Genomic DNA, 14,108 nt, shown 5'->3' on the forward strand with positions numbered 1-14,108 from the left:
GCCACATAAAATCAGATCCTTGCCTCTCCAACTGATCAAATCATACTTTTGATCCTCTAATTACCCACGAGTACTCTTCATTCCTAGACTACCTACTTTGTTCAAGGCACTCTCTCAGGAGCTGTGAGGGATATGTAAAAAATGCAAGACAGGGGCACCTGGGTGGCTCAGTAGGTTAAGCGGCCAACTTCAGCTCAGGTCATGATCTCGTGGTACATGAGTTCAAGCCCCGCGTTGGGCTCTGTGCTGACTGCTCAGAGCCTGGAGCCTGCTTCGGATTCTGTGTCTCCCTCTCTCTCTGCCCCCCTCCCACTCACACTCTGTCTCTGTCTCAAAAATAAACATTAAAAAAAAAAAGTACAAGACACAGGCCTCTTCTGAAGCACCCTACAAGAAAGCTGGGGTATTCAGCATAGATATGTATAAAGGTAACAGCACAAGACAGGCAAGTGTTATAAGAATGCATCCCAAATTTTGCTGAATACACAAGATCAAAGTATCAACAAAACCAGGGCACCTGGGTGGCTCAGTTGGTTAACCATCCAACTTCGGCTCAGGTCATGATCTCACAGTTCATGAATTCAAGCCCCACATCAGGCTCTGCACTGACAGTGAGGAGCCTGCTTGGATTCTCTGTCTCCCTCTCTCTCTGCTCCTCCCCTGCTCACACTCTCTCCCCTCTCTCAAAAATAAATATTTAAAAAACTAAATTGAAGAAAAAGCATCAACAAAACAGATAAAAATTGCATTCATGTATTCAACATTTATCTAATACTGAGTGCCATCTTTGAGGCACTATTCCAGGCTCTGGGAATACCACAGTGAATAAAAATGGCTCTTGTTCTCATACATGCTTGCTAAATGTCAGAAGAAAGAAAGCAAAGATTAAATGAAGTAGAATTATCCTGCCTGTATCTTCAAATTATGATTAATTTACGAATAAGTATTGGCCAAATTCTGGGAACTGAGAGCATGGCCAAGAAAAGAAAATATATATATAAAGAATCAGTCAAAATACCACAAGTCCCTCCCATCACTATTCTAAAATTAGATTTCACTCTGAAAAAATAATCAATGCCAACTGGACAGAGTGAAAACTGATTTAAACTAAGAAAGACTGGGGTGCCTGGGTGGCTAAGTCTGTTAAGGGTCCGACTCTTGATTTCAGCCTGGTTCAGGATCTCACAGTTTCGGGGATTGAATCCCATGTCGGGCTCAGCACTAACAGCAAGGAGCCAGATTAGGATTCTCTCTCTCCTCTCTGCCCTTCCAGCCTGCTCACACATGCTCTCTCAAAATAAATAAATATTAAGAAACAAAAAACACTAGGACGGAGTAACCAAAACTCCCAAAGCAACAAAAAGAACTCCAAAGGCTACACAGGGTTAAATTCTAAAGAATTCATTTGCTTTTCCTTTTCTCTCAATGGTACCTTTCACAACAGAAGCTTGACATACACTCATCACGGCAGCCCTGTTGAAGCTTCTGATGGCCCTTAACATACTCTACAGATATTCCTTAACTTACAATGAGGTTAACATCCTGATAAACCAAGCATAAGAAAATATCGTGAGTAGAAAACACTGAACATCATGGCTTAGCCTAGCCTACCTTCAATGTGCTTAGAACACATATTAGCCTGCAGTTGGGCAAGATCATTTAACGCAAGGCCTATTTTATAATAAAGTGTTGAATATCTCATGTAATTTATTGACTACTGTACTGAAAGTGAAAAAACAGAATGGCTGTGTGGGTGCAGAATAGTTTAAATGTACCAGTTGTTCACTCTTGTGATGTGGCTGACTGGGTGCCGTAGCTCACTGTCACTGCCAAGCATCTCAACAGTGCAGTGCTGTATATTGCCAACCCGGGAAAAGATCCATATTCAAAACTCACCCTACGGCTTCTCCTGGATGTGCATCACTTTTGCACCATCATAAAGCTGAAAAATCGTAAGTCAAACCACTATAAGCCAGGAGATCATGTGTACTCTCACTTCCTGACTCTTGTGTTTTCAGAGGATATAGGGATTGCAAAGGTATGGTGGGAATTTTCTAATGCCTGATCCCTTCCCATGGCAGACATCACTAATCAATTTCTACTGAACCCAGATGTAACTTAAAAATCCTTTTGTATATTTAAAGCCAAATAAAAAAGTCGACAGATACAATGAAATCATCCTTCATGGTGGTACAAGCACAGACTTTATAGTAGGCAGCTTTGAATTCAAATCTTGGTCTCCCAATTCTGAGGAAACTGGGTAAATAATTTTACTTCTAAGCCTTGGAGAAAATGATATCCTACCTCACAAGATTGCAGTGAAGAAGAAATAGGACTCAGGGAACACCTAGCAGAAAGTAAATACTAACAATCAGTTCTTTTTAGTGTAGGATATTTTACTGACACCTTTCCATCTTAGTTTCCTCATCTGTAAAATGGGCATAACAATAGACCCCTTACCTTATAAAACTGTTGTGAAGCTTAAACTAGATCATACATGTGGAGCACCTAGTGTCTGATACAAAATTAATGCTCAGTATTAATTTTTATTAGTAAAGCATCATGGTAGCTTAGAAAAAGCTAGACAGAAAATACTTTCAAGCAATCCTAAAGATTAAAAAAATTAATCTGACACAAAAATGCTGAGAGTGGCTATCACCAACACTGAAGACGTACATAGAGCATGTAAATGTCCCTGGCACAGATTGCCAACTTAATAGAGCACTCTCATCCTCACAACAGCTCTGTAAGGCAGGTCTGGCAGATTCCATCTCTATTTCACTGATGAGGAAGATGAGGCACAAAAGAATGAGGTACCAAAACCACTTTGCTAATTGCTCCTATAATCTAGGTTTTCTAGCTCCTGGATCACTTCCACTCTGACATGCATGGTCCTTCGGTTTTACTCTAGGGAAAACCAGGGCAGTAAATAAATATCTGGAAATATCTACAGATAAGCATAGAATGTGTCTAACACACCCGATAATCCACCAGAGAATTTCTGGAATCGTTTTTAACCATGCAACCGCAGGAGATACTTGCCACCAATTTGTACTTCCAGCCAAATCAGAACGCAAATTTACTTGCCAAGTAAAGAGATAATGATAAAGATTTAATGGCTCTACAAGTTGCAGCAACCAGGTACAATTTTAAGAGTGACTGGAAAAAGTGCTTCAACATGATTTCAAATACAGCAGAGGCTTGTCCCTATCGTCACCTGTACTGAGAGCCCACAAGACAGGGAAGCAAATCCGAGGTACAGGACAAAGGAAGGACAACAGGCATCAGAAAAAAAAAAAAAAGAAAAGAAATCCACAACCAACACGCTCCCAGCCTCAGGACACTTCAGAAACCAGCTACCGAGAAGTTACACTCAGATTCAATTATCTTCTGAGCCAGGCTTCCACATGTGAGGCTATTAACGGAGACCGGGGAATGTGGGTTAACCTAGGAAGACTCTACAGGCGAAAAGTCCAGGAAGCCATGGACCTACTGCAGTCGACAGAGTCCGGCGGATCGCTAGCAGAGTAAATGCTCTTTCAAAATCAAATGTCGAGGCTCACTCACAGCCCCAACCTCCAGTGTACTCGGGCTCGTAACGTACTCGGTCGCTCCGACTGGAGGAGTCGGGCCTGGGGGGGCGTCCAGGGACACCTCAGAGAGTAAGAGGAAAGGATATGTCTGCGGCGTGGCCGGACTCAACCAGATACGCGGCCCAAACGGATTAGGACACCCTCACCTCTTCCACACCGAGCCCACCCTTTCAGGGCAGCGTCAGACTCTTCCGCCGCTGGACCACCCTTTCTAGTCAGGCTAAGCTGCATAGAAAATGGGCGGAAGCGAACAGTCTCTGGGTGGAGCGGTAGGGGGGAACGTGAGTCAAGAAAGAGGCCGCAGAGCATGCTGGAAGTTGTAGTTTTCCCGCCTTTGCCTTTAAGCGCTGTCCAGAGGTGCCACAGGGCTTCTTGACTACAACTCCCAGAACTTCTGAAGCTCCGTGCCTAAGTAGTTTCCTTTACTTTTAGCGCGACCTTCCGCGGTTATCCAACGGGTTACTAAACAAGACTACAATTCCCATGAGGCTCGGCAGGGCCAATGCAGAGACTAGGGAAACAATGAGACGTGTTCTTTGTGGCCTTAAGGGTGATAAATGGTCGTGTGAGCGGTTGCTTTTTCGGCCCATTTAGGGATAGCCCAACGGAGCTTGAAGGAACTCTAGAACACACATAAACCAAAGTCCGAGGAGGTGGAACGGAAGTACCCGGTGGAAGCGAGGAGGAGCCGGAAGTTAAGGCGGGGAGGGGCGGGGGGTGGAGGGAAAAGCAAGCCCGGAGGTTCTGCGGCCGCTTCTAGTAGTTTCCAGGCGCTGCCGGGCGGCTGGGACCAGGCAGTCTTGAGGCTGTGGCTGTGGCTGCTCAGAAGCTGGTGGCGGCGCGACAGGAAAGCTGATGGCCAAGTGGGGTGAGGGCGACCCACGCTGGATCGTGGAGGAGCGGGCGGACGCCACCAACGTCAACAACTGGCACTGGTGAGGGCCAGCGGGCCAGGCCGCGGGAACACTACGGCGCGGCCAGGGGTGCGGGTCCCTGGAACCTCGGGCGGAACAAAACTAGGGCCGGTACAGCCCTGCCCGGAGATGGGGGTGGGTTCTTCCTGTGGCAGGGGTCCGTAGTCCCAGGTCTCTCCACACACCACCACCTGCCTCTGTTTCAGTGTTTAGAGGGCAAGAGGGCGACGTGGAGGGCTGCGCCCAGAGGAGGGGTTTCAGAGATACGAGAACATAACCCCCGTGGCCGATGCATCCAGCCTGAGCAAGGACATGCTTCCCACACGTGGCCGGAGGAGTCCGTGAGACCCAAATCGGCGTGGATTGTTTTGGGAGATCTCTGTGTTAGGCTCGGGGCTAGTGGGCTGGAATTCTTATTTTGCGGCTTACGGGTGAGATTCAGAGTCAGTCGTAGAGAACCACTGCCTCAGTCCAGAGGACAAAGGTTTGGAAGGTGTTCGGTGGGTGCTCAAGAGCACAGTGATGCTGAAGATGCCATGGCCTCTCACCCGGAACTATTCATTTGGTTGTGTTGTAACTCCCAGGACTACCCCGGTTGCCGGGCAATCACGGTTTTATAACTTAACCACTTTTAAAAGCTTACTCTCATTTATGAAATGTCCTAAAAGTACTATTTCTTTATTTTTTAACTCCACTGAACTTTGTTCCCGTTGCTTTCATTTTTACTTTGTTGCAGCCCTTTTTGCTGCTGGGTTCTCTGCTAGTTAGTATGTTGGGAGGCAGATAGTGATTTTTCTTCTCTATATTTCAACCTATCTCCTTTTAACATACATAGTGCTTTGATCTAATTTGGTTTGAAGCCCTGGATTTAACATTGTTTTCCTAGACGTTTAGAGGACACAGAATGTGTAGGGAATTTATAGCACAGCCTGAATTTGACAGGTCAGAACACTGTGCTAATGAGGTCAAGATTATTGCTTTCTTACTTACTGGACTTGTTAGCTAAATACTGCATTCTAGGGCCCACTCTTAGGCTCCTGACCTCAGCAAGATGGTCACAGTTTTCCATTTGGTCAAACGGGGGCGCCATGTTCAAGTGTCAAATACTGACTTTAGCACCATCATGCTGAGAAAGGAAAGTATAATTTTCCATTTGATTTGTAACCATTCCACACAGCAGTTATCTTTCTTGACAGTATGGGACTCCTTATCTTCCTAAAAGAGGATAAGATGTTTGTGGATGTATGGGAGTGGGACTGGTCTTTTCAGAGTATTTGTCAGGTCTCTTTTAGCCTTGGATTCTCTCGCACAGAGCAAGCAGTGTGTCTTCCATTTGGTTGCTAGTCCATAGTTTTATTTCTGTTTTGCAGGACAGAGAGGGATGCTTCAAACTGGTCCACGGATAAGCTGAAAACGCTGTTCCTGGCAGTGCGGGTGCAAAATGAGGAAGGCAAGTGTGAGGTGACAGAAGTGAATAAGCTTGATGGAGAGGCATCCATTAACAATCGCAAAGGCAAACTTATCTTCTTTTATGAATGGAGCATCAAACTAAACTGGACAGGTAAGTCTGTGCTGGGCCATTAGAACAAAGGCTAACTGCATTTTGGTTGACCTATTAAGGAGCCGGGAGAACAGTTTTGGGAAGGTTAGGAACTCTTCAGGGGACACAGGGCTCCTTACTTTTATAGAAATCAGTATTGGGTGCCAAAATTTCTCTGCTGCTGTGAGACACTAAATGCATTTCCTCTCTGTGGGCCTCATAAGCCGCCACCAGTGAAGCAGCTGGGCCACTGAATCTTTGGGGCACATGATATGTTAGGACATTTTATGTCAGGTAACGTTTCCTCAGACTAGCTAACTTTTGTCTCTTGGATGATTGACTTAAAGGTGGGAAGGGGAGGGTTTTTTTGGTCTTGATTTTTTTTTTTTTTTTTTTTTTCCTACTTTCTCCTGTGTGAATCTACCAGTTTAGACTACCCTGCTAACGAAGTTTCTGTGTGACTATAATTTGGGGTGGTTTTATCCTCCAGTTTTTGTGTCCCTTCTGTGGTGGTATTGGCAAAGAATTGGAGCCATGTATGTGCCCTAGCTGGATGGTCCTGACAATTTTAAAAGGCACTAAAGCTAAAGGAATACATGTGTGGGGCAAAGCATACATTAGATTTGTGCCTCGATGAGCATTTTTCAAGTAAATGGTAATAAAGAGGAGAGGAGTAGATCTATCTGTTCGTGACTTTTTTAAAAAAAACTATAGTAGTCTGAAAGGAACCTTGGGTATCATCTTACCCAGTCCTTTTTTTATAGATTGAGAAACTGAGGTCAGGAGAAGTGAAGATCAATAATCATCTTGTTGGTTCATTTTGAAATACAGTCAGTTCTGCTGTAACGTCACCCGTGTGTTCCTAAAAATCCCCATACTGTGCAAAATTGCTCAACCAAAACCACAGGGCTTATGGGGAGGATAGGGTTAGGGACACGACACAATACCCAAAAACCTTCATTGGTGACACATTTTTAAAATTTAGGAACATAAAAATTGATAGCACAGTCTACACATGTTATATGGGAAGAAGTACATAAATAATACAGTAAACATGGTGCTTTACCTTGAAAAAGACCTGAAGTTCACTTGTGAAAGTGGGCATCAGAAAGGTTGCAGCATGTGGGTTATTGTCGATTGGTGGAAGGAGGGTCAGCTGAAATCAGAAGTTGTAACACCAGTGTGGGTGGTGTGGCTCATAGCACATGGGGAACTGAGGCTGCTGGCAGATAAATGTTTGAGATGTGTGTGTTTTGTGTATTCCTGTGCAGCTCATTTCAGCTGGGTGTGGTTTTGTGTGGGTGTGTGTTCCTGTGTTAGCAAATGTGAAATTCATGCTGTGATCAGATTGACCCCTAATGTGTCAGTCACATCGGAATAAATTTGTATTTTCAAAACAAGCATTCTAGCAGAACTGACTGCATTGATTGTTGACCTAAGTTCTCCCTGGCAGAATTCCTGCCAGTGCCACATCCACACAGCTCTTAGTCCCATACAGTAATAACGCAGTTGGCCTCAACAGATCTAATGAGGAAAGACATTTCTTCTAGGGGAGAAGCGGGGAGGGTTGGTTGCGTCTGGCTTTATCTCCGAATAAAGAAGGTCAGTTCAGTAGTTCAAAAGAAGTGCAAGCAAAAAACAGAAAAGTGCAAGCAGAAGAGTAGCTAGGACTCTAGAGCAGCCTTTTCCTGCAAAGGGGGAGACTAATGATGTTGCATTGCTTTTGACAGGTACCTCTAAGTCTGGAGTACAGTACAAGGGACATGTGGAGATCCCCAATTTGTCTGATGAAAACAGTGTGGATGAAGTAGAGGTTTGTGCTTCCTAATTCCTCATCTGAGTCTTCCACATTCTCTATTCTCAGATGAGAAAAATGACTTCCCGTTCAAGATTAAAGCCCAGGCCTGGCCCAAGCATTCAGAACCTCAGTTTGTAGATGATTTCCTAGGTCTGTGGTGCCATTGAGAGCTCCCAGCACAGCTTGTGCTTGTTTAATTACTCCGCTTTAGCTAGTAACTTGGGTTCTAATGTTAGCCACCTTGGCTTTGGCAGAATGCAAGAAGGAACACTCATGGGGATTGGAAAAATACCCCAACCCTCACACGTTTCCTTTGGAAATGTCAGCAGCTATCTGATTGCTCAGCACCCACATTCCATGTCGTGGGTGCCCCTCAAGTTATTTACCACCTACTTCTGATCTTTCACTCAGATTAGTGTGAGCCTTGCCAAAGATGAGCCTGACACAAATCTCGTGGCCTTAATGAAGGAAGAAGGGGTGAAACTCCTAAGAGAAGCAATGGGAATTTACATCAGCACCCTCAAAACAGGTATCCCTTGAGTAGTTACGTATGCCTTGAGGAGGTAGTTCCCTCCCACCCCCGACCATCAGACCCTGATTAAGGGTCCTGACAGTCCTTTCTTTGCCAGATGGGTAAAAGATTTGTGGGGGAGGGGGCTTATTTCACCTCAAAATCAATCTATAAACTCTGAATAAGGGAAAGATATAGAGATGGATTATCTGATATATTGACTGATGAGCACTTGAAATGCAGATAGTCCCAAGTCGAGCTGTGCCGTGAGTAGAAAACACGGTGGGTTTTGAAAACTTGGTACCAGAAAAGGAATGTGAAATTACTAATAGCTTTTTATATTGATAAGATAGTTTGGATGTATTGGGTTAAACATGTTACTAAAACTAATTTCACTTCTCTGTTCTAACACTTTACTGTGGCTACTAGAAAACTTAAGATTATATTTGAGGCTGTCATTACATTTCTGTTGAACGGTGCGATCTAAAGACTTGGCATCCCTGGACTGCTTGAGCACAGTCCTGGACTATCTTTGACATGCATTCTCCAGGGACACTTAGGGGGTCATTAGGATAGCGGTCAGCTCAGCTGTCCCCTAGAATTCCAGTTCTGCCAGTGTGTTCTGATCTTGGTGTTGGGAGTACATAAAATGATTGTCAAAGGGCACCAGCATACGAGGTGATACCTCTTCTGGTGAGAACGAGTGCTCTGGTGCACTAGGCATGGCTATTCTACTGAGGTAAGGCAGAGTGGAGAAAGGGGACTAAGTATGCATCTGTGGGTATCTTGCCCTGCTCTTGAATTCCTTGAAAGTGCCACTACATTCGTTGGCTACCATCCATAGGAGACCTCATGTACATTTAACAAGTTGTATTGCTTCTAATGGAGCGAGATTTAGAATCATCCTAGTTAATATTCTGTGTTCTGTAGCATACACTCAGATACCTGTCTGGCATAGTGCAAAGGTAAAGACTAAAGTAAGTAGACTCTTTCTTTCTTTGTCATTACTTCATTTGGGGGTAAGACGTCCATGTTTGTCAAACTCTAAAGAAGCCCCAAATCTCAGCTACTAGGAAATAACTTCCAGGAGTGGGGATTTTATTTTTTCAGAGTTCACGCAGGGCATGATCTTGCCTACAATGAACGGAGAGTCAGTAGACCCAGCCGGGCAGCCAGCACTGAAAACTGAGGAGCGCAAGGTAAATAAGTGGTATTTCCATGTGCTCTTTCTCTGACACTAACCTCCAAGCCACAGCAGCCTGTGATCTGCCCATGGTGCTTTTTACAGAGTCTACAATGTGTAGTTGTTTGTCCCTCTTTAACTGGGTTTTCAATCATTTATAACAAACCCCTAGAGCAAATGGAAGCCAGCAGGGGCTTCAGAGTTTCTCTTGATTGCATTTAACACCGGTTAGGTTGTGAACACAGGATGGTCTTCAGCTATCTATGTTTCCAGTATTCTTTCTAAGTGGGGTGTTGATATTTCGTACTTTGACACTAGAGGGGTCACAAAGGTACCGGGCTTAGATCACGACATTCACCTATTAGGAAATTGATCAATTTCACCACATTTGCAGGGTGAGCAGCTAGTTTTTGTGGAGCTAGAACTTGTACAGTTCAGGCTCAGCACTTGGTTTGCAGCCCCACTGCCCTTCTGCCAGCACAGTGAAGGAGATTCCCGAGGGGAGGTGGCTGCTTCCAGCTCTTTGAGCACAGAATTTTTCCTGGAGAATTAACACTGAGTGCTTCAGAAATGCCCAGTGGTTTGCCAGGTCCTTTGGTCAGTGGGGTTTCCAGTGAGGATCTGTCCTCCACTGGGAGTGTTGTTTTCGGTGGGAACTGAGAACACTCTGGGAAGGTTCCCCTAATGACTGAAACGCCCATCCAGCCTCCTGGAATAATTAGCACTGGAGGCGAAGAAGTTTGTGAGAATGAGTGACAGGCCTGTCCTGGAAGCCACGTTAATGGAGGCTTCCCACCCTCTAAACCTTTCTTGCTGCCACTTCCACAGGCTAAGTCTGCTCCTTCAAAAACCCAGGCCAGACCCGTTGGTGTCAAAATCCCCACTTGTAAGATCACCCTTAGAGAAACCTTCCTGACATCACCAGAGGAGCTGTATAGAGTCCTTACCACCCAAGAGGTAAGTATAATCTTGTCCGTCAGGCCTCCAGGCATTTGCTGCTCAGGTGACTTGGGATGTTGTAGGCACATCCCCTTTGCATGCAGAGCAGGTACTAAAAAGTGGTGCCATGAGGATTTCCTTGTACAAGTAGCGACAAAGAAAAAACCCTTCTGTGTTCACTCTACTCCTCAAGGTGGACTTGCTCTCTGTCCTCCCGTATAGTGTTTTGGGGTGGTTTAAGTGGGCACCACTGGAAACATTCTTGTTGGAAAAGTGAATGGATCTGAAGTATTGGCATCATGGATTTACAAAGAGTTACTCAAGTCAAAGCCCTGAGCAGTGGTTGTCCCTTTGTAGTGGGACATAACAGAAGCCAGTCATTGGACAAAGTGGTGCGTTTGGAAATGAGAGCTAAGGTGTGCAAGTATCACCTGGCGTTTGTCCCTAGGTCCCACTGAGAGGGACATCTTCCCTACCTTTTTTTTTTTTTTCCCCCCACAGCTCGTTCAGGCCTTTACCCATGCTCCTGCAATGTTAGAAGCAGACAAAGGTGGGAAGTTTCACCTGGTAGATGGCAACGTCTCTGGGGAATTCACTGATCTGGTGAGTGCCTGCTAGCCCCAGACCCAGGATATAGTCTCAGGTCAGAAGAAAAACATTCCTTTTTTCAGCTGTGTAGGTAAAATTCAATCTCTCTGGTTAGTAAAACCTCATTTTTGTATTTTCAAAAGAATGTTGCAGTTGAATTCTCTTGCTTTCCTAGAATTTTTCTCCTCAGAGTTAAATTAGTTCTTCCTGAAGAAGTCAAACATGGAAGAGAGGTCATGTATATTGGCGGCTGGTAACTTTCCATTTGTAGCACTAAACTGTCACCTGGGCACAGTTGACCAGACTGGACTTGGGAGTGAGAGGAGAGGCCGTAGCCTGTGTTGGTGCAGATGCTACCAACTCCACGGTCCACTTTGTGCCCCTGAGGTGTAGAATTGCACAGACCGTAGGCCGAACGAAAGACAGACAGCTGGTCCCAGCCAGGATCTGGCGCATTGGAGTCTACGGTACACACTGATCTCTCTGGTTATTTTAGGTCCCTGAGAAACTTATTGTGATGAAGTGGAGGTTTAAATCTTGGCCAGAAGGTAAGTATGCATAGTTGCTTAGTGCCATTACCCCCAGAACTCTTTCTTTCCCCCTTAGTCTCCAACCCTGACGGAAACCCTGGGTCTTAAACCCCCCTCCCCTCTGCCTCTCCCCAGGGCATTTTGCCACCATCACCTTGACCTTCATAGACAAGAATGGAGAGACTGAGCTGTGCATGGAAGGCAGAGGCATCCCTGCCCCCGAGGAAGAGAGGACGCGGCAGGGTTGGCAGCGGTACTACTTTGAAGGCATCAAACAGACCTTTGGCTACGGCGCACGCTTATTTTAGGGCTGGCAGCAAGGGGCTGCCCAGTGCTTCGGTCCAGCCCTCTCCTGACTGGGGCTTGGGACTCACAGGATTGCACCATCCCAACCACTAACTTGGGGCTGGGGCCCCTTCCCTCCACGTATATCTTGGGTTTGTGCATGTTTTCTGCTGGGTGGGATCAGAGGGTGATTTCTCTTTTATGTGTACATACGCTAAATAAACGTAATTTAAAAAACGTGCATATCTGGAAACCTGTGTTGCTTGGGTGGGTGGTATTAATGAGTTCCCTTGAAGACACTGAATTAAAGGGAAAACCATTCTGGGTAAGGGCAGGTAATTAGGAGGCAGGAAAGAAACCACCTCACTGCATTCCTGAGCTAGTCTCCTTTCTGCAGACTGGCACAGAGCTGCTCCCCTCACTGCGAGAAGACAAGGCGGGGTTCTCGGGGGTAAACAGTGCCAAGAAACTGCACCCTAGGCTTGCCTCTCTGTGTGGCCTCTTTGCAAGAAGAGACGAGCACCAGGTGCTGGTTTGATACATGGGAAGATCCCCTGCCCTGTGGCAGGGGGGACTGGACCTCAGGTTCAGAGCTTCTGCTTACTGAGCGGTTCTATGTACTGGAGACTAAGTAGCCCCCTTGCATTAGCTCGTTTAACCCCCATAATAGCCTTATGAAAAAGCTACTACCTGCATTTCTGTCTTAGAAAAATCTAAGTCTTGCTTTTCTTCAGTAACCTCCCAGATCCTACAGCTGATACTTTGCAAGAGTTGAGAAGGACTGGAACTCGCAGAGCCAGTGCTCCAGTCTAAACCACTATGTCTACTGCCCTGTTGCTAGGTTCATCTGCTTAAAGAGGCTGCTGTATTTCTAGTGTGTTAGGCATCCCTCCTGGAGTAAAAAAATGCCAGGCCTCTTAGTACTCCCAGAAAGAGGAAGATTAATATCCTGGTCAAGTATTTTTTAAGTACCTGGTTCCGTTAAACAAGTTTACTGAGCATTGACCACAGGGCGGGGGTATGTTCAACTGGAGTTCAGGCCACCACGTGGCAGAAGTAACTACCTGAACAGGGAGGGCCGATTTCCCGCACAAGCCCTGCCCTGGTGCCCTGTGTCCCAGTGTGAGTCAGGGCCTTCTAATCCAGACATGCTACCTCCTGCAGGCACAGCTATTTCCTTCATCTATTTTTGCTTGTTTTATTAGGTGGCAGTGAGGCCTGCAGGCTAATCCTACCAAGGTGACTTGGCCAAAACATTGTAGTTAAAGCAAAAGACCAGTACTGATCTGGATAATTTAGACCCCCAAGAGCCACTTTTGGCTTGAATTACTCATAGGAATGGTGGACTAAACTAATTAGCATCTAATTTGGCATTAGATCTGCCTCTTGGGGGTCCAAAAAGAAGTCTTTTGATAGAGAACCTGGACTGTAGCTTGAATCAAATCTAGGGACCCTTCCTAACAGAATCCTCCTCTTCCTCACACAGAGACCAGTGACAAAATAGGAGCCTTTTCATGCCTGGCTGGAGAGTTAAACAATTCTAGAGTTCTTTAAAAGAAATCTGGGGGCGCCTGGGTGGCTCGGTCGGTTAAGCGTCCGACTTGGGCTCAGGTCATGATCTCGCGGTCTGTGAGTTTGAGCCCCGCGTCGGGCTCTGTGCTGACAGCTCAGAGCCTGGAGCTTGTTTCAGATTCTGTGTCTCCCTCTCTCTGACCATCCCCCGTTCATGCTCTGTCTCTCTCTGTCTCAAAAATAAACGTTAAAAAAAAAAAATCTGAAGTAGAGATTATAAACACCTTAAAAAAACCAAAGCACCAGGCAAATGAACTCTCCTGTGACCTGCTCAGTAACAGTTGACATCCCCAGTACTAATGATGGCTGTTCCCATTTTTACCACTGCCATTTTACTGCTAACATTTTAAGTAGGCTCCATGCCCAGCGTGGTGCCAAATATGGTGCTTGAACTCACAACCCTGAGATCAAGACCCGAGCTGAGATCAAGGGTCGGATGCTTACCCGACTGAGCCACCCAGGTGCCCCTTGCTGCTAGCATTTTTGAGCCTAAAACGCAGATCGAGCTAAATACAAAACTGTGGACTTGGTTGGACTTGGTTGGACTTGGGTTGAATCATACCACTTCTAACAAATGGGGCAAATTTTCCCACCTGTATAATGGTTATAACAGGTACCTTATGAGAGCATTAGAGATGACGAATATAGAAGCATA

General features: G+C 45.6%; 2 protein-coding genes across 3 annotated transcripts in view; one reads left to right on the top strand and one right to left on the bottom strand.

The window, feature by feature from the left end:
* VIPAS39 (VPS33B interacting protein, apical-basolateral polarity regulator, spe-39 homolog) overlaps positions 1 to 3,867 on the bottom strand; it is a 24,510-nt gene extending 20,643 nt beyond the window's left edge. For both annotated transcript variants that reach the window (XM_043556726.1, XM_043556725.1), the window contains exon 1: positions 3,740 to 3,867. The gene's annotated coding sequence lies outside the window, so the exon portion shown is untranslated. The remainder of the gene's footprint in view (positions 1 to 3,739) is intronic.
* Positions 3,868 to 4,013: 146 nt separating this feature from the next.
* AHSA1 (activator of HSP90 ATPase activity 1) lies at positions 4,014 to 12,122 on the top strand. Its single transcript, XM_043556728.1, has 9 exons — positions 4,014 to 4,528; positions 5,878 to 6,068; positions 7,778 to 7,860; positions 8,257 to 8,374; positions 9,467 to 9,555; positions 10,368 to 10,496; positions 10,980 to 11,081; positions 11,563 to 11,614; positions 11,732 to 12,122. Exons 1-9 carry the CDS (start codon positions 4,449 to 4,451, stop codon positions 11,902 to 11,904), a joined length of 1,017 nt encoding a protein of 338 aa, XP_043412663.1. The 5' UTR covers positions 4,014 to 4,448; the 3' UTR covers positions 11,905 to 12,122.
* Positions 12,123 to 14,108: the final 1,986 nt, after the last annotated feature.

The sequence above is a fragment of the Prionailurus bengalensis genome, chromosome B3 (assembly GCF_016509475.1).
Source record: "Prionailurus bengalensis isolate Pbe53 chromosome B3, Fcat_Pben_1.1_paternal_pri, whole genome shotgun sequence".
NCBI classification, from domain to species: domain Eukaryota; kingdom Metazoa; phylum Chordata; class Mammalia; order Carnivora; family Felidae; genus Prionailurus; species Prionailurus bengalensis.

What these genes read in the sequence shown, in the direction of transcription:
- AHSA1 (XM_043556728.1), top strand. Translation starts at nt 4,449, where the DNA reads ATGGCCAAGTGGGGTGAGGGCGACCCACGCTGGATCGTGGAGGAGCGG. An exon ending in CATCAGCACCCTCAAAACAG is followed by an intron (nt 8,375 to 9,466) that starts GTATCCCTTGAG and finishes TTATTTTTTCAG; the next exon opens with AGTTCACGCAGGGCATGATC. An exon ending in GAGTCCTTACCACCCAAGAG is followed by an intron (nt 10,497 to 10,979) that starts GTAAGTATAATC and finishes TTCCCCCCACAG; the next exon opens with CTCGTTCAGGCCTTTACCCA.